This window comes from Geotrypetes seraphini, chromosome 1, assembly GCF_902459505.1.
Source record: "Geotrypetes seraphini chromosome 1, aGeoSer1.1, whole genome shotgun sequence".
NCBI lineage: Eukaryota > Metazoa > Chordata > Amphibia > Gymnophiona > Dermophiidae > Geotrypetes > Geotrypetes seraphini.
This window is the reverse complement of record NC_047084.1, coordinates 94,056,483-94,076,501: the sequence shown is the minus strand read 5'-3', so window position 1 is coordinate 94,076,501 and position 20,019 is coordinate 94,056,483. Positions and strand designations below refer to the sequence as shown.

General features: G+C 45.1%; 1 protein-coding gene across 3 annotated transcripts in view; it reads left to right on the top strand.

Moving 5' to 3' along the window:
* SIGLEC15 (sialic acid binding Ig like lectin 15) overlaps nt 1-2,613 on the top strand; it is a 191,843-nt gene extending 189,230 nt beyond the window's left edge. For all 3 annotated transcript variants that reach the window (XM_033935251.1, XM_033935261.1, XM_033935247.1), the window contains one exon: nt 2,246-2,613. In XM_033935251.1, coding sequence (XP_033791142.1) covers nt 2,246-2,312 — 67 coding nt within the window. In that variant the 3' untranslated portion in view covers nt 2,313-2,613. The remainder of the gene's footprint in view (nt 1-2,245) is intronic.
* The last annotated feature ends 17,406 nt before the right edge of the window (nt 2,614-20,019 follow it).

Here is a 20,019-nt window from a genome sequence, read left to right as displayed (position 1 = left end):
ACACTGCTGGCCTCAATCACCTGCATCGGAAGACCATTCCATCGATCCACCACCCTCTCGGTGAAGAAGTATTTCCTGGTGTCGCCATGCAATGTCCCTCCCCTGATTTTCCATGGATGCCCTCGTGTTGACCTGGGTTCCTTGAAGAAGAAGATATCCTCCCCCACCTCGATACGGCGCGTGAGGTACTTGAATGTCTCGATCATGTCCCCCCCTCTCCCTGCGTTCATTGAATACTCTTGGATATCAACTGAAGTATTTTGAACATGCGATGATTGGGTGGTGAGGCGATATTCTTGGGGTTCACCCCTTGTTTTTGCCTCCATGTCTCTGAGCATATGTTTCATCATAAGTTGATATAATTCCAAATAATTTACTTCTGAATACGGAAGTGTGATTTTGTATCAGATTTGCATGTAAAAGGCATGGCATTCTCTTCCACATATTTGGGATTAGCCTTTGTTTTCAGCAATGCGGATCTTTCGAAACGCAATGATCTTAGTGGTTGATAACCAGACATCATTTTTTCTGTTTCTCGTCAGTAGCGGTGTAGTAAGGGGGTGGGGCGAGGGAAGCGGACCTCCCCAGGCACATTCTCGGTGGGGGGTGACAGAACCCATCCTCCTTTCCACCCCTGTTCCTTCCCCACCCTACCACTACGGTGCGTGCACGCACCTATTCCCTTCCCTTGTACATCTTTAATGTTCACAGCGCGAGTCACAACCCCAACCTGCTGCTGGCGCCGGCTCTTCTTCTGACATCATTTTCTAGACCCGTGCCAAGGAAGAGCTGACACTGGCACGAGCAGCAGGTTGGGGTGGCTACTCACACCGCTAATGTTAAAGAGGTCTGGGAGGTTGAAGGGGCGGAGGAGGAGAGGGGCGGTGACGCTAACAAAAGAGGGCGTCTACCTTGATATAGCAAACGTGAAGCATGAGCCATGTCAGCGACGTGAACCTCCTTGCCGACTGAACTTTAAAGCTAAGTTATGCACTTAGAACATAAGAATTGCTGCTGCTGGGTCAGACCAGTGGTCCATCGTGCCCAGCAGTCCGCTCCCACGGCGGCCCTTAGGTCAAAGACCAGTGCCCTAACTGAGACTAGCCTCATCTTTGTACATTCTGGTTCAGCAGGAACTTGTCTAATTTTGTCTTGAATCCCTGGAGGGTGTTTTCCCCTATAACTATGGAGAGCGTTCCAGTTTTCTACCACTCTCTGGGTGAAGAAGAACTTCCTTACGTTTGTACGGAATTGATCCCCTTTTAACTTTAGAGAGTGCCCTCTCGTTCTCTCTACCTTGGAGAGGGTGAACAATCTGCCTTTATCTACTAAGTCTATTCCCTTCATTATCTTGAATGTTTCGATCATGTTCCCTCTGTCTCCTCTTTTCAAGGGAGAAGAGGCCTAGTATCTCTAATCTCTCACTGTACGGCAACTCCTCCAGCCCCTTAACCATTTTAGTTGCTCTTCCCTGGACCCTTACGAGTAGTACTATGCCCTTCTTCATATTTATTATTGATTGAAAATTATTTAAATAAAGTTAGTCAAACAAAGGTTAAAAAATTAGTCATAAACCAAAATTAAATATTGAATCAGTGGAAATTTGATGTACTCCCCTCTTAGCGGCAATGAAATTTGGATCGCGGCGGAGGTGCATCGCTGAGATCCAAAGGGTATAAGAATGTAAAGAGTATAGCACACGATAGACTATTTCAAATTCTACACATGGCACTTTGAATTGCACGTGTAAATTTGGGCACACGTCCAATTTGCATGCCCAACTTAATTGCATAGCAAGCCAATTAGTGATGATAATTGACTTCTTAACAGGCAATTATTAGCATTAATTGGTTTCCATTTAAATTTATGCACTGAAAATGTATATGCAGTGCCAAAAATGGGACAGAAACGGGAGGGTCATGGACAGATTAGGGGTGTTCTTCAACGTTACATGCGTAATTGTAGACTAAGGAGTATGTACACATAATTGTAGGCGCAATGGTTTGTACCATGTTTCTGTAGGTTCAAACGTCATGCTTAAAGTTAGGTGTAGTTCCCAAGTGTAAGCGCTAATCTCTAAACTGAGCCTAACTTTAGGAGCTGTTATAGAATGGCACTTAGACTTCTTTTTCAGCACTGATTCTTTAGGTGCAATATTTAGAATTCAGTCATTGATACTGAGTTTATAGCCTGATGAACATGTACTATGCACTGTATGTTAACCTCGTCAACTTTCTCTTGTCAGGCATCATGTCCAAGAGTCAACGTATGAAAATTTTGATCAGAAGACCTACCCAAGCAACCAAGCATAGCTGAGAACTGAAAATGAATGTACATACTGTATTCAAATCAGAATATCATTTACATGATTGGTAATATAGGGGTCCTTTTACTAAGGGGCGCTAGCTGTTTTAGCGCACGCCAAAGCGTCTATAGACTGTAATAAATGCATTGGCATTTATCGCACACTAAAACGGCTAGCGCGCCTTAGTAAAAGGACCCCATATTGAGATAAATTTGCGGCTTGTGTACTCATTCTCAAAGTCTCTACAGCAGTGGTCTCAAACTCGCGGCCCGCTAGGTACTATTTTGACACCCTCGGTATGTTTATCATAATCATGAAAGTAAAATAAAACAATTTCTTGACCGTATGTCTGTCTAGCTATAAATTACAATATTATTATTAAGACTTAGCCAAAAGGAAAGATTTATAAACTATAAAGAGTTTTACCTCATGCAAAATTGTCATTTCTTTAAGAAGACATTAACTATTTTTTTCTGAGGCCCTCCAAGTACCTACAAATCCAAAATGTGGCCCTGCAAAGGGTTTGAGTTTGAGACCACTGGTCTACAGGAATGTCTCAATACCACAAGACGTTCATCTTGGCCCTTACATGCACTACGGCTTGTAGAAAATGCTCTACCCATCTTCTCAGTAGCCTTACTTACTGTGCTTCGTCTCAATTTACTCCCTGGGAACTGATGGAACAAATTTAAAGTTGGTTTATAAAACCTTAAGGGATGAGGTACACACCTTTTTTCTTAAACACTTATAGTGAATGCTGTCCTTCTCATCAGCTGAAGTCTTCTTCTAACGTTCTAGCCTCCCTGAATAATGGGGATAATTTAATAAAGTCATTTTCATGTGCATGGACCACAAACATTCTATTCTAAAATTCCAGTGGGAGTAAAAGTATACAGTACACATTGACTTGATTGTGCATACTTTACCAGTAGACGTCATGGTCCATTACTGCAATGTAGGTGTGATTCCTGATCCTTTTGTTGTGTTTTTGCCTGGATTCTTTAACTGGTGCCCATTTCAGCAGCCACCAAGCGCCACCAAGCGCCGTAACAATCACATGGCAGCACCAGTTAGAGAATCGCACCTCAAGCGCCTACGTAGGTGCAATTCATGCAAAGTTAGATGCTGGCAATGTAGGCCTGGAAAACCTGGGCCTACATTTTTTGCACCTATCTTTGCTGAGGGATCCCGAAAATAGTCCACAGCTTGCTATCAGCTGATCATGGCAGGGGAATCCCTGATCAGCTGAGCTAGCAAGACTACTCACAACCATGGCTTCATGAAGTAAGCTGATTGGTGATTCCCCTGCTGTGATTAGCTGAACCAGCAGGTAGATCTCAGATTCTTCTCTCCATCCCTCCCACCCACCCACTGATCCCCCCCCCAGCACCCCTCCAAGGAGATCCCTCTTCCACTGAGCCTGACACCCTACATCCCTCCACACACACCCAATATCTCCATACACCCCTCTACAACCCCGTTGTACTTTTGGATGAAAAACCAAAAGGGATGCCCACTCCTTCCTGCCGACAGGCCCACCTCTTCAAAATGGTGTTTTTCCCCTTCCCGGTATGCACTGGAATGCACTGGGAGGGGCCTAAGACTCTTATTGGCCCAGACACCAGAGGCCTTTCCCATAGGAGGGGCCTAAGACTCTGATTGGCTGATGTCGGTTTCAGAATTTCCTTTTATGTGTCTTTATAACATACCACCTAAGTAGGCACCTTAAATTAGATGCAGGGAGTGTTCTAAGGTTAGCTTGGGAAGAGACCATACAGGAGTTACATTATCATTAGGCTAGAAAGGGGAGGGAGGGAAGGCAGGAACCTTCACTGGGTCCTCCATATTTCCAACTAACCTTGCAAGCTATAATTTGACTCAGTTAAATTACTGAATTATTGTTTTGCTTGGTATACCTGGTAAGCAGTTCCAATCAGTAACTGGTATTGCATAGATTCAAATTGTACAGAATGCTGTGGTGAAACAGATTTTTGGACGCAAATTTACCACTCCATTTTTATTAAAACAACACTGGCTTCCAATAAAAGTTAGAACTGATTTCAAACTTTCATTCATTATTTGTACATTGAATATCTCATCACCATGATTGCGCTATATTCCCCAAATAAGTCTTTACACTCCAAGAAGGATATTTAACTGGAAGCTCCATCAATTTCTGTATGCATCTTGAGCTTGAATGAGTTAAAATGGAATATAAATGTCCAGATTACATTAGATTTGGTAAAAGGGGAAAAAGGAGGGAAGGGTTTAGAGGAGGTAGGAAGATGAAAATAATATTCATTTCACATAAACGTTTGTAGGTTTCAACTGACAGGAATGTGTGTTTTTTGAATGACAAGTTGTAATTTGAAATTTGCTCTTTGAACACATAGCGGGAGAACTCTGTGTTTGGATGGCGAGTATGTTTACAGAATCAGAGGTACAGGGCGTAAATTGGGTTCTGATTCATACTGTATATGCCGCAGATGCCACTCTGTTATAGAAAGTTGGGTTGAATGTTATTGAATAATTTTAATGGTAGTGTACTGGGTGGTTGGAACTGGCCTGGTGTTTATGTATTGCACAAATCTGCATTGAAAATGTCGCCTGGAATTTCCTTATAGGCCAGGGGTGCCCAAATCGCGATCGCGATTGACCAGTAGATCGCAAAGGCAACACGAGTCGATCACAGAGCCCAACCCAGGTTCTGTGATAGACTCGTGTTGCCTTTGCTTTCTCCCTGCTTCCCTGACACCACAAAAGTCAGGCCAAAGCGAGCCCAAAAGCCTACCCCCTGAAGTCGAAGAGGAAGTTCTGGGCCAGCCGATCGCTGCCTGGCTGGCCCGGAACTTCCTCTCCGACATCAGAATTCATGTCGGGGGGGGGAGGGGAGGGGAAGGCTTGTGGGCCCGGTACAGACATGGCTTTTGCAAGCGTCAGGGAGAAATTGGCAGCGGCGGCTTGAGCGACATGGAGAGAGAAAGAAAGGGGGGCAGGGAGAGAGAAAGAAAGAAAGAGAAATAAAGGGGGCAGGGAAAGAGAAAGAAATAAAGAGAAATAAAGGGGGGCAGAGAGAGAGAAAGAAAGAAAGAGGGCAAGGAGAAAGAAAGAAAAAGTTGGACTCATGGAGGAACAGAGAGATATTGGTTTGGGAATGGAATGAGGTCTGGAGGATAGGAAAAGAAAGAAAGAAATGCAACCAGAGACTCATGAAATCACCAGACAACAAAGGTAGGAAAAATGATTTGATTTTCAATTTAGTGATCAAAATGTGTCCATTTTGAGAATTTATATCTGCTGTCTATGTTTTGCACTATGGCACCTCCCCCCCCTCCCCTTTACTAAACTGCGATAGCATTTTTTAGCGCAGAGAACCTATGAGCATCAGGAGCAGCACAGGGCATTCATCGCAGCTCCCTGAGCTAAAAGCCGCTATCGTGGTTTAGTAAAAAAGGAGGGAGTGTATTTGTCTATTTTTGTATAGTTGTTACTGAGGTGACATTGCGTATTTTAAAGTCATCTGCCTTGACTTCTTTGGAAAAAAAAAACCCTGAATAGAAATTATAATTAACATTTTCTCTGCGTACAGTGTGCTTTGTGTTTTTTTAAATTTTATTGTTGGTAGATCATTTTGACTTAGTCATTTTAACAAAAAGTGTGGGCACCCCTGTTTAGGCTATGTCATAGGAATGGCCACAAGGAGCAAAAATGTTTTGGTTGGTTCCTCTCTCTATTAATCTCCACCTCCCTAAGAAAAACCCTGCTGTCAAGAGGTCCAGAGACACTTCTACCCATATAGTGGCATAGTAAGGGGGGGGTCCATCCCAGGTGCCATCTTGTTGGGGGCACCTGCACCTGTCCTCCTCGCCTCCCCCTACCATGTGTGCGCCTTCACTCCCGCCCCCCCCCCTCCTCTAGCTTTTTGCCAGCTCAACTCCAACCTGCTGCTCATGCCTGTGTCTGCTTTCTCTGACGTCACTTCTGGGTCCTGCACCTAAGTGACCTCAGAGGGACAGCTTGCACCGATGAGGGCGCTGCTCACGCCGGGGAAAATTAAAGAGGTTTAGGGGGAAGGGGTGCGTATAGAACGGGGGTCAGGAAGGAGCAGGGGAGGGGCATCACCACCCCGGCTGCCACTCATCCTCGCTATACCACTGCACCCACACAAGTCATATTGAGGGAGCTCAGATGGTACAACCCTTTACTGTACCCATGTCATATCCCTAACCAACATTCTAACCTGCTCTTAAAATTTTCAAACAGACTTCAGTACTATCTTCCACGTTAAACCTTCCCTTGATAAATATAAAAGCCGTCTTTTCCTGATTTTGACTGGAATAGCTGTTCAATTGATCACGAAAAATTGGAAAAGCCATGATAGATTAAACTACAAATTTTGGTGGACAAATGTATATAATACATACCAATATGAGAGAATGAATGCAGAATGTTTGGGGCCCAGTGTTTCATTTAACAAAGTAGGGAGTCCATTGGCTTTATTTGCTGCTTCACATTAATGGCTTCTCTATTTTTCTCTAAGTCTTTCCTTATACATCCGGGGTGGGGGGGGAGGGGAAGGGAGAGGTAATTGAGAAATTGATATTAATTCTTCATATCAATGTAATAAATAAAGTTATCTTGTATTACTATTGATAGAAGGGTGGGTGGGTAAAGTTATGGTTCTATATACTAAGGGGCTCATAATAATAATAATTTAAAAAACCATCTACAAAGTGTCCTAAATGGGTACTTGGACGATCAAAAAGCCTAATCGGCCAAGTACCCATAATCAAAGCTGGTTTTAGACGTATCTAAAACCAGCTTAGGCCTTTCCCCTGCCTCTAAACGCACAGAGAAAAGAGGCATTTATAGAGGCGGGGAAAGGGTGGGCGGGAGGTGGGCCGACCTACACCTAGGCTTACAACACATATAACCAAAAATTTTGACAGGTTGCCTAGTCAGCACTTATACGTTTTGACTTAGACCAAGTCAAAACAGGTATAAGTGCCGAAAAAGGGGCTGTTGAGCTGATGGCGGCTGGCGCGATCAGTTCAGTGGCCAGGCAACCTACCCACCCCCCCACCACAACCATCGTGGCAGGAGATATGCCTCATCTCCCCTGCCGTGATGCGATCACCCCTCTACCCGAACTGCCGCGACCCGCAACAGAAGAGATGCCCAATCTCTCCTGCCGCGGGTTGTGGCAGTTCGGGTACAAGAGTGATCGCATCGCAGCAGGGGAGATGGCCAATCTCTCCTGCTGCGATATATCACTTCCCCCTCGACACGATCAGGGCAGGAGGGAGACCAAGCCATCTTGCCCTGGCGAACCGGACCCCCCGCTGACATCGGGGCAAGAGGGAGCCCAAGCCCTCTTGCCCTGGTGAACCGTGACCCCCCACTGACATCGGGGCAAAAGGGAGCCCAAGCCCTCTTGCCCTGCGATCCCCCCTAATCCCTACCCCCCACTAAAATACAGGTAGGCGGGATCCAAGGCCCTCCTGCCATCGATGCAACCCCCCCTGACCGCCCCCCTGAACTCCCGATCACCCCCCCCCGACTCCCCACCCCCCTTCCCCATACCTTAAATATTGTTGGTCGGATGGATGGGTGCCAAGCCCGTCCGTCTGATAGGCCAGCCCATGTGCCTAAGGCTCTGCCCACAGGAGGGGCCTAAAACAACTGGGCCGATTTCAGTTGGCCCAGGCGCCTCAAGCCCCACCTGTGGGCGGGGTTTGAGCCACCTGGGCCAATCAGGCCCTAAGGCCAGCCATTCCAGAGATGGCTGGCCTGTCGGACAGACGGGTTTGGTACCCGTCTGTCCGACCAACAATTTTTAAGCTACAGGGAAACAGGGTGGGGGTGGGGGGGGTCTTGGGTCGGTGGGGGGGTGATCGATGGTTCAGGGGGCGGTCATGGGGGGTTGCGTCAAGGGCAGGAGGGCCTGGGATCCCTGCTGCTTGTATTGTAGTGGGGGTGGGGGTTAGGGGGTGTCGCCGGGCCAGGAGGGCTTGGGCCCCTCCTGGCCCCATTGGACTCCTGGTCCAATGGTTTGCAAACTCACATATAAAGAATTGGACTGAAAACAGTCTATTTTTTTAAACATGTGAGCAAAGAACACTGCAGACAAGCTGAAGTAGCAAAAAAATGCTAAGGAGAAACCAGTTTCTCCACTTGTCTGCGGTGTTCTTTGCTCACATGTTTAAAAAAATAGACTGTTTTCAGTCCAATTCTTTATATGTGAGTTTGCAAACCATTGGACCCCTGAGGAAGGCATGTTCACCGAAACACGGACCGTGTAGGGTCTGGTTGGATTTTTATCACAGTATTTTTTTATCATTGTACTTTTTGAATTGAATTTTCATAGTTTTATATGTCAGTGTTTAATAAATTATCTCCAGAACATCTTTATCCACAGTTTTTGTTTCCTTATGCACTGTGCATGCCTTTGAATCATTTGAATATCCTTATAGCTGCCCCCCCCCCCCCCACACACACATAAAATCTTGGTTATACATAAGGATAGCCTTACTGGGTCAGACCAATGGTCTATCAAGCCCAGTAGCCCGTTCTCATGGTGGCCAATCTAGGTCACTAGTACTTGGCCAAAACCCAAGGAGTAGCAATATTCCATGATACCAATACAGGGCAAGCAGTGGCTTCCCCCATGTCTTTCTCAATAACAGACTATGGACTTTTCCTCCAGGAACTTGTTGTTCTTCTCTACTGTGTTCTCTGTTTCAAGGTTTTGCCATGACTGACTTGCTTCAGTGTTTCCCTTCACAGTTAGAGATTTCTTCCTTCTGAAGTTGGAATAGGTTTTAGATAAGAGGGATGATCAAATGTCCTGTGATTTAGTTAATATGAGAGCTTATCCTTTCATGCTGTTAATGTGTGATCACTCAGTCACAAGGTGTTCTGAAGTAAGAGCAGCCTTCGGAACAATTTGCTTCTTTCACATGGAACAACCATATACAAATCTAATAATAGCTGCAAGAAAAGATGAATGTTCCAAGTGTTTTTCCAGGATGATGACGTGTTTTCTTTCATGCAGTCTACACTATATTTGCATCACAACAGCAATAGCAGTGATATCTTTTATAAAAATAATTGCTTGATTTAGGGGTGATTTCCCCCCCCCCCAACCCACACACACACTTTTTACAATACCAGTTACTGATTGGAACTCTGCCTTTTCTCATAAAAGGTAGCCGAGAGAAGATCTAAATCTCTGACTCGACCTGCAGTTTGTGACTAGTGAAAACAGTTACATTACAAGCTGTGTAATCTCTCCTCCCTCCCCCACCCCCCAAACACTTGTCACACAGGAGGACAAAGAATAGTAAAACCTTGAATTGCAAGTAACTTGGTTTGCAAGTGTTTTGCAAGACAAGCAAAACATTTGATCAAATTTTAACTTGATATACAAGCAATGTCTTGCAATACAAGTACATACAGTATACATACATCACAACTGGGCTGATGGTTCTCTCTCCGACGCTGCGGGAGTGTAGTGACTGTTCTAAACGAGCAAAGTCTTACACTACATGTACATACAGTATACACGCGTCACATCATCACAACTGAGCCGATGGTTCTTCTCTCTCTGACGCTGCAGGAGTGTAGTGACTGTTCTACATGAGCGAGGTCTTGCAATACAAAAACGTATAGTATTTTGTATTAAAGTTTTTGGGTTGTGGAACAAATCGTCTTAGTTTCCATTACTTCCTATGGGGAAATTCGCTTTGATATACAAGTGCATTGGATTACAAGCATGCTTCTGGAACGAATTATGCTCGCAAACCAAGGTTTTACTGTACAATGAAAAAAGATGACAGTACTGAAACTATGATAAGACTACATACTTAAGTACAAAAGGAGAGAGAGACAGAACCAGAAGCCAAAAAGGTTGAATTTTGGGACTCACATTTTAAAAAAACGCTAATCCATCAAGACTGACAGACAGCATGTGAAATTACACTCCCACCACACACTCAGAAGCAGTCATACTACAGAACTTGATATAAAGGAAGGTGCTTGTCAGGTGAGCGTATAGGACCATCCAGCCTGTAACGTTTTGCGACAATTCAGGCCTCCTAGCTTGAGGAAGAATGCATGGCTTGAGTCCCTGAAGCAGGACCCTGGTGGCTAGGATTTTGTTTGCATGAGCAGCTCGTAACATCATTTCAGTCAAAGTCAGTAAATTACGAGTGTTATCTACCAGAGTTGTTAAGGGTCCTTTCACTAAGGCACGCTGGACGATTTAGAGCACGCTAAATATTAGCATGCGCTAAACGCTAACATGTCCATTATATTCTATGCCTGCGTTAGCGTTTAGCATGCGCTATTTAGTGTGCGCTAAATCGGCTAGCTTGCCTTAGTAAAAGAGGGGGTAAGTCTTAAGTTATTGCATGTAGTATACTGGTCCCTATTTATGTCCGTGATCTGATTTTGTGTATTGCAAAACATTTTGTTTTTCATACACCTTCACGGAATTGGCTCTCAGTTTTGGTTTGTCACTTACCTATTTGGGTACGTATGTCTTTTGTTTCTTTTTTGCTTATTTTTAGTAATGTCAATTATTTATTTTGTGTTATAGTAACGTAGTAAATGACGGCAGATAAAGACCTAAATTGTCCATCCAGTCTGCCCAATCGTACACTCTCTAAAAATTAATGATTTGATTTCAATCGTCCTTTTTCTTAGATCAAAGCTCCTTGGTGAGTATAAGCCCTCAGGTAAGTAAATCACTGAATACCTCTACACGGATGGGAAAAGGGGGCAATGTCTGGAAAGCAGTATATACTAATGCTCGACGTATGGGAAACAAGATTCTGGAGAGTTGGATATAGTGGTGATCATGGAGACTTGGTTCACGGAGAACCATGACGGGGACGTAGTTATACCGGGCTATGCTCAGGAAAGACAGGGTAGGAAGAAAAGGAGGGGGGGGAGTAGCGTTATATGTTAAAGAACATATTAAAGCCACACAATTGCAGGATCTGCAGGGCAAAGAAGAGGCATTGTGGATCAATTTGGAAAGAGGGATTGGTAAATATATTTACACTGGTGTGATATACAGGCCTCCTTCACAGACGGAAGGAGTGAAAATGCCATGGGCAAAACTGAAAGGAGAGATTGTAAGGGCGCCAAACCTTTTTGTTAGGCAAGTAAGTAAAAGTAAGAGGAAAAGAAGGCTGCTTTGGCTCTCAAAAGTAGTAGCTGAGAAGGTAAAAAACAAGAGGTTAGCTTTTATAAACTACAAAAGATCTCAGAATGAGGAAGACAGGGAAAAATATCTGGAAAAGTTAAGAGAAGATGATCGTGTAGTCGAGAGGGTCCAGAGAAGAGCAACAAAAATGATAAAGGGCATGGAAAACCTTTCATATGCTGAGAGGCTGAAGAAGCTGGGGCTCTTTTCCCTGGAAAAGCGGAGACTTAGAGGGGATATGATAGAAACTTACAAGATCATGAAGGGTATAGAGAGGGACAGATTCTTCAGACTGGCAGGGGCAACAAAAACTAGAGGGCACTCAAAAAAAAAAAATTGAAGGGAGATAGGTTCAGAACAAATGCTAGGAAGTTCTTCTTCACTCAGAGGGTGGTGGACACCTGGAATGCGCTTCCAGAGAAGGTGGTAGAGCAGAGTACGATTTTGGGTTTCAAAATGGGATTGGACGAGTTCCTGAAGGATAAGGGGATTGAGGGGTACAAGTAGAGGGTTACTATATAGTATAAAATGCTTTGGAGTAATAGATCACTCACAGGTCTTTGACCTGGGGAGCCGCCGTGGGAGCGAACTGCTGGGCATGATGGACCTATGGTCTGACTCGGCAGAGGCGATGCTTATGAAAGCAAAGATACAAATGGAAGAAAAAATAGCTGATATGGTAAAATAGGGAGACAAGACTTTTTATATATATATTAGTGATAGGAAGAAGTGCAAAAGTGGCATTGTGAAACTCAAAGGTGAAGGGGAGGAATATGTAGAAGCTGATAAAGAAAAGGCCAAATTGCTTAACAAATATTTCTGTTCTGTGTTCATGGCTGAAGCACTGGGAGTGGGACCGCAGAAGACAAATGTGAATAGAGGTGGAGGAGTAATAGACCCTGATCAATTTTCAGAGGGTTGTGTTTGTGAGGAGCTAGCTAAAATAAAGATAGACAAAGCGATGGGACAAGATGGTGTACATCTGAGGGTGCTGAAGGAACTTAGGGAGGGTCATATAGCTCCACTGACTGACCTTTTCAACGAGTCTCTAGAGTCAGGAGTGGTACCGGAGGACTGGAGAAGGGCAGATGTGGTCCCTCTCCACAAAAGTGGAAGTAAGGAGGAAGTAGGGAATTATAGGTTTGTAAGTCTGACTTCTGTGGTAAGCAAATTAATGGAAACACTTTTAAAACAGAGAATGGTGAAGTTTCCGGAATCCTATGGATTACAGGACCAGAGGCAACATGGATTCACTAGAGCAGTGTTTTTCAACCTTTTTTGGGCAAAGGCACACTTGTTTCATGAAAAAAATCACGAGGCACACCACCATTAGAAAATGTTAAAAAATTTAACTCTGTGCCTATATTGACTATATATAAAGTAATTCACTTGAGTGCCACCGCCGCCATCGGGAACAGGCCGGCGCCAAGTTCTCCCTGCTTCTCTTCCCCGTGGGGCCGACCAACTCTCGCCACCCATCGTCAATTCTAACATCGGAGAGGACGTTCTAGGCCAACCAGGCAGCGATTGGCTGGCCCAGAACGTCCTCTCCGACGTCAGAATTGACGTGAGTGGCGAGAGTTGGCCGGCCCCACAGGGAAAAGCAGGGAGAACTTGGCGCCGGCCTGTTCCCGATGGCGGCGGTGGCACTCAAGTGGCTAAAGAGCCGCAGTTTGCCGGCCTAGGGACAACACTGGAGGGTGGCCAGCTGTGCACCCCCTTGGGACGTAAACCCGGGGTGGGGATGATCGCCCCCCCCCCACCCTGGTATGCCACTATCTGTACCTCACTCCCTCCCTATGACCAAAAATTCTCCTTTCTTCTATTCCCCTTGTACACAACCATCTCTTTCCCTACCTTCCTCTCTCCAAAGTCCATGCCTTCTGTGTCCAAATACTCATTCCCTCCCCCACCTCAGCATCTCTTTCCCTCCCTTCCTCTCTCCCAAGTCCATGCCTTCTGTGTCCAAAAACCCATTCCCTCCCCCACCTCAGCATCTCTTTCCCTCCCTTCCTCTCTCCCAAGTTCATGCCTTGTGTCCAAAACGCACTCCCTCCCCTTTTGTGTTCCGTGTTTGCCTCCCAGCCCATCTTTGCAACTTTCTCAGCAAAACGAAGCTCAAGCCACGAGGCTTGTGTTCTGCTTCCTGCCTGCCCTGCCGCGCACAAATAGCCGAACGGAAGTATTCTCCGACGTCAGCGCTGACATCGGGAACGCTTGCGATCGGCTATATGTTAGCTGCAGGGCAGGCAGGAACAGAAGACGAGCCTCACGGCTCGAGATGTATTGAACTCCGCGGGTCCCCCGTCCAGCTCTCTCCTGTCCACGTGGGGCGGACCGCCCCTCTCCCTAGACTGTGGCCTAGGACCCTGGGGGAGCCCGGGGCCCCTGAATGCAGGACTGGTGGTACTGCCCTGATGGCGGCCCTGACCGTACGGCACACCAGGCAACATCTCGCGGCACACTAGTGTGCCGCGGAACAGCGGTTGAAAAACACTGCACTAGAGGTAGGTCTTGTCAGACAAATCTGAACAATTTCTTTGACTGGGTGACCAGAGAATTGGATAGAGGATGTGCACTAGATGTGGTGTATTTAGATTTTAGCAAAGCCTTTCACAGTGTTCCACACAGAAGTCTAATAAATAAACTGAGTGCCCTTGGGATGGGTCCCAAAATGATGGGCTGGGTCAACAACTGGTTGAGTGGAAGGCGAAAGAGGGTAGCGATCAATGGAGATCATTCTGAGAAAAGGGATGTTACCAGTGGTATGCCTCAAAGTTCTATTCTTGGGCCTGTTCTTTTTAACATTTTTATAAATGACATTGCTGAAGGGTTGTTGGGTAAGATTTGCCTCTTTGCAGATGATACCAAAATCTGCAATAGAGTAGACATGCCGGATGGTGTGAATAACATGAAGAAAGACCTGGCAAAGCTTAAAGAATGGTCTGAAATTTGGCAGCTAAAATTTAATGCTATGAAAAGCAAGGTCATGCATTTGGATTGCAAAAACCAGAGGGAATGGTACAGTTTAGGTGGTGAAGAACTTATGTGCACGACAGAAGAGTGGGGCTTGGGTGTCATTGTATGTGATGATCTTAAGGTGGCCAAACAGGTTGAAAAGGTGACAGCGTAAGCTAGAAGGATGCTAGGTTGCATTGGAGAGGTATGGCCAGTAGACCTCATTTAGAATATTGTGTACAAATCTGGAGGCCGCACCTTCAAAAAGATATAAAGGATGGAGTCGGTCCAAAGGAAGGCTACTAAAATAGTGTGTGGTCTTCGTGATAAGGTATATGGGGACAGACCTAAAGATCTCAATCTGTATACTTTGGAGGAAAGGCAGGAGAGGGGAGATATGATAGAGATGTTTAAATACCTACGTAATAAAATGTGATTGACAAATATTTTGAAAAATTGGCATTTACTTTTGTGATGCAGACAGTTATATTGTCGCAGACTGATTATTGCAATATACTGTAGGACTTAAGCTGTTCTAAGTATCTTTTGAAAAGACTTCAGACTACTCAAAATGTTGCAATAAGGCTGATATTTTCTTTATCTAAGTTTGCTAGCATTACCCCTTATATGAAAACATTGCACTGGCTTCCTGTTACTGCCCAAATTTATTTTAAGACTTGCATAATGATTTTTAAAATTTTAAATGGATTATCACCTATGTATTTAATGGATTTAATATCTTTACAATTAGGCAGAACAGGCTATCAATCTCAAAATTTGTTTAATCTTAATTTTCCAAGTCCTAAACAGATAAAACAGTTTAGCCAATGATCTAGGTCTTTCTTTCTTTTTTAAATTAAAACCCCTTTTATCTAGAATAAGATTAAGAACATAAGAAGTTGCCTCTGCTGAGGCAGACCAGAGGTCCATCTCGCCCAGCGGTCCGCTCCCGTGGCGGCCCATCAGGCCTATTGCCTGATCAGTGGTCCCTGACTATTCCTATAACTTGCCTCTCACTCCTATCCCTATAACCTACCTCTACTCCTATCTGTACCCCTCAATCCCTTTGTCCTCTAGGAACCTATCCAAACCTTCTTTGAAGCCCTGCAACGTGCTCCTGCCTATCACAGCCTCCGGAAGCGCGTTCCATGTATCCACCACCCTCTGGGTGAAAAAGAACTTCCTAGCGTTTGTTCTAAACCTGTCCTCTCTGTTCATAAGGGCTGAGGGGAATTACATGACATTCAGGAAACTGTTAAAAACTTATCTATTGAAGAACTTTTTGGATAACTGATATTGAGGGATTTGTTCTTGCTGCGATTAACTGTATTTGGTCCTAGTGAAATGCTGTTTTTGTTGTAATCCACTATGAACTCTTTCTGGTATAGGTGGAATATAAATCACAATGTAAGTACATTGCAATAAGAAAATAAGAACATAAGAATATCCTTACTGGGTCAGACCAATGGTCCATCAAGCCCAGTAGCTCGTTCTCAAGGTGGCCAATCGAGGTCACTAGTACCTGGCAAAACCCAAGGTGAAGCAATATTCCATGCTATCAATACAGAGCAAGCAGTGGCTTCCTCCATGTTTTTCTCAATAACAGACTATGGACTTTTCCTCCAGGAACTTATCCAAACCTTTCTTAAAACCAGCTACGCTATCTGCTCTTACCACGTCCTCTGGCAACGCGTTCCTGAGCTTAACTATTCTCTAAGTGAAAAAAATTTCCTCCTATTGGTTTTAAGAGCACTTCCCTGTAACTTCATCGAGTGTCCCCTAGTCTTTGTAATTTTTGACAGAAAATGTTTCGCTCTGGTGGGACTTGAACCCACAACCTTTGAATATCCTCAACTTTTCAATGTCTAGAAATCCAATGTTATCCATTACACCACAGGTTACAAAGGTGTGGACAATGGTCTAGGTGGTGTGCTCAGAGAGGAAGGGATGAATTTTGGTGATGTTGTAGAGACAGAAGCAACAGGGCTTTTTCTGAGATTCTGTTTAGGAAGTACAGAGCCGTCTTTCTTGCTGGATCACAGCAATATTTCTGACGCCTACTGTTGCATATTATATACTGACGTGTTCAGAATTTTTTGCTCTATCACCCTGCACATTTTAAATTGATTTAGGACTTCAGATTTAAGATTTGTAACACAAACTGCAGAATGTCGAAAAATGTCGATACAGTGGTACCTTGGATTATGAGCATAATCCGTTCCAGGAGCATGCTCGCAATCCAAAATGCTCGTTTATCAAAGCGAGTTTCCCCATAGGAAATAATGGAAACTCGCTTTGATACGTTCTCACCCCCCCAACCCCCCCGAGGCCACAGCATTGCTCCCCCCTGAAGGTCCCGCGATCCGACACCCTCCCCCCACGATCCGGCACCCCCCCCCCACCGCCATCGGGCACCCCCCCCGCCGCCATCGGGAATCCCCCCCCCCGCCACAACCTGAAGTCCCCCAGAGCCCTCTTCTTACTTTAATGTAGCACCGGCATATCGGTCTCCTCTTCTGTGCTGGCCTTGAGCATGTGCACATGCTCAAGGCCTGCGAGTTCATGTTCTCTCCGGCACAGAAGAGGAGGCTGACATGCCGGTGCTACATTAAAGTAAGAAGAGGGCTCTGGGGGACTTCAGGTTGTGGCGGGGGGGGGATTCCCGATGGCGGCGGGGGGGTGCCGGATCGCAGGGGGGAGGGTGCCAGTTCACGGGGGAGGGGGGGGCGCTCACAAATCGAGGCGCGCTCGGTTTCCGAGGCGCCGATTTTGCGAATGTTTTGCTCGTCTTGCAAAACACTCGCAAACCGGTGCACTCGTAAACCGAGGTACCACTGTATTTCATAAATGGATTACATTAGCTATTTCAATACGTAGTAAAAGTTTATTTGTATTTTAACTGTTACCCCTTCAAGAGGAGGTAGCCCTGAAAAGGGCTGGTTGCTTTCTGCTATTCTAATAACGTATGGGACAGCCTTTGTTCTTGATAACAAGCTTTCAGCGTTGAGGCATGGAATGAACCAATTTTCGAAGTTCATCTGGCTGTACAACATGGTGCCAAGCATTAATCAGTGCTTCAATCGACTCAACCTTTGTTTTTGGGTGTTTTCTGAACACCCTCGACAGCAAGATTATTCCACAAATTCTCAATTGGATTGAGATCTGGTGATTGCGCTGGCCATTCCAGTCGCTGAATATGGCTCAATGTCATCTACTTGGTCACCATCTTTGCCCGATGACAGGGTGCATTGTCATCCTGGAAGTGGAAGTCACCCTGGAAGAGATTCCTTGCAGATGGAACCATTACGTTTTGCAAAGTGGAGAGATACTTGGCACCGTTCATCATGCCATCACCTGAAAGCGTCCAATGCCATTGGCTGACAAACAGCCCCAGACCATGATTTTTGTCGGATGCTTTACAGTCAAGTCCAGGCACTGTGGTTTGAAAGCCTCATCCTTAAATCAACTTACAAACGTGTTGCACTGGCCTCCTAACACACAGAAAGTACTCTCATCGCTGAAGAGAACATTTTCCCACACCTCTGGAGTCCACATGCTGTACTTTCTGGCCCACTCAACCCGTCGCTTTCTTTGCCTCGCTGTTACCAACTGCTTCTTTATTGCTCTACAACCACATAGGCCAAACTCCAGACACCGCCGACATACTGTTAAGGCAGATACATTCCCTGAACACATTTCCTGCTACTTGGCTGACAATTCTGGTGATGTGAGACGATCTGCCACTGAGATCCAGAAAACAACCCTGTCCTCTTGCACAATGGATTTGTATGGTCTTCCACTTCGAGCCCTGTCAGTCACATTTCCTGTCTCTTTTTTCTTACTGAGCAAGCTTATGACTACTTTGATTGCACTTCACCCTGGCTGCAATTTGCCGGCTTGAATAGCTTTCTTCATTAAATACATCCACCGTCACACGTCCTTCTTTTGAAAGATTTCTAACTTTCCCCATTTTGCGATTATGCTGTCACTGGAGTAGCAGACAGTTATGAAAACTGATTTTCCCGCTTTGCCATATATGTGCATGAATGCTGCGCTGCGATTGGTACCTCAAAACAAACGCCATTGGTTGAAAATGGAGTGATCTGATTGGACCGTTTTGTTCTGGTTTTGACACGAAATATCGACATTTTCAACATTTCGCAGTTTATGCGTTACAAGTCTGAAGTCCTAAATCAATTTAAAATGCACAGGGTGATAGAGCATAAAATTCTGAACATGTCAGTATATAATATGCAGCAGTAGGTGTCAGAAATATTGCTGTGATACAGCAAGAAAGACGGAACAATGTATTACTCAGAGGTGATGCAAAACTTTTGCACAGCTCTGTATCTGAAAGAAGTTTTATCTATCAACGAAGCGACAGTCTGTTAGAGAAGTGTAGAAAATGAGAGGTCAGAATTAGAGAGTTGCACGGGGACAGAAATCCCACCCGTCCCCGCCAAAATCCCACCCGTCCCCGTGAGGAATCCCACCCATCCCCGCCCGTCCCTATAAACTTCAGAAATAGTTATTTCATTTAATTATGCTACTGAATTAAAGGCTCTGGTAGAGACCCATTTACAAATAAGCAAAGAGACTTTATTAATTTGGAAATATTAATTGGGAAGAATACATACTTTGTAAATGGGTTTCTACCAGAGCCTCTAATGTAAATATAAAATATAAATACTCAGCTGATGAGAACCCCCAAGCTGTCAGCTGAGGACTTCCTTTTGCAGTTGGCCGGGGGTCCCTTTTGCCAAGCTTGGCAGGCAGCAGTAGCGTCCCTTAGTCACTGGCACCTCAGTGGCTCATGGATGTTGCCAGTGACTGCTGTGCTTGGTGGAGGGGAGTTCTGGCCGTCTCTAGAGGAGGTCCTCTGCTGACGGTGCTTGGGGATCCCCACCAGTCACAGCAAGGGTCAGCAAGTACTTCAACACTGTAGAAATAAAACCAGAAATGCATTTCCTTTTCTTTTGAACACAATACAAAGACATCTGCTATACATTTCCCAAAACTAACATATTTTAGTCAATAAATTCAATTTTTTACCTTTGTTGTCTGGAGACTTATTTTTCCATAAAGTTGGTCCCAGTTTCTTTTTTCCGCTTTCCCATCTTCTGTAAATTCTTCTGTTGCTGCCCATTGATTCCTCCTACCATGGTCCAGCATTTATCCCTTTCTCATCTTTCGTGCCTGCCCACCAGCCCCATGCCCAACATTTCTCCTTCTATCACCCCTCTCCAGCACCATGCCACATCTCTCCCTCCATTCCCTTCACCACTATGTCCAACATTCCTCCCCCTTGCATCTATTTCAATCTGTCCCACTGTTCCCTTTCCACCACAGTATTTCTCCCTCTCATCTGTACCTCACTCCCTCCCTATGACCAAAAATTTTCCTTTCTTCCATTCCTGTGTACACAACCATCTCTTTCCCTCCCTTCCTCTCTCCCAAGTCCATGCCTTCTGTGTCCAAAAACGCGCTCCCTCCCCCACTTCAACATCTCTTTCCCTCCCTTCTTCCCTCCTCTTTCCCAAGTTCA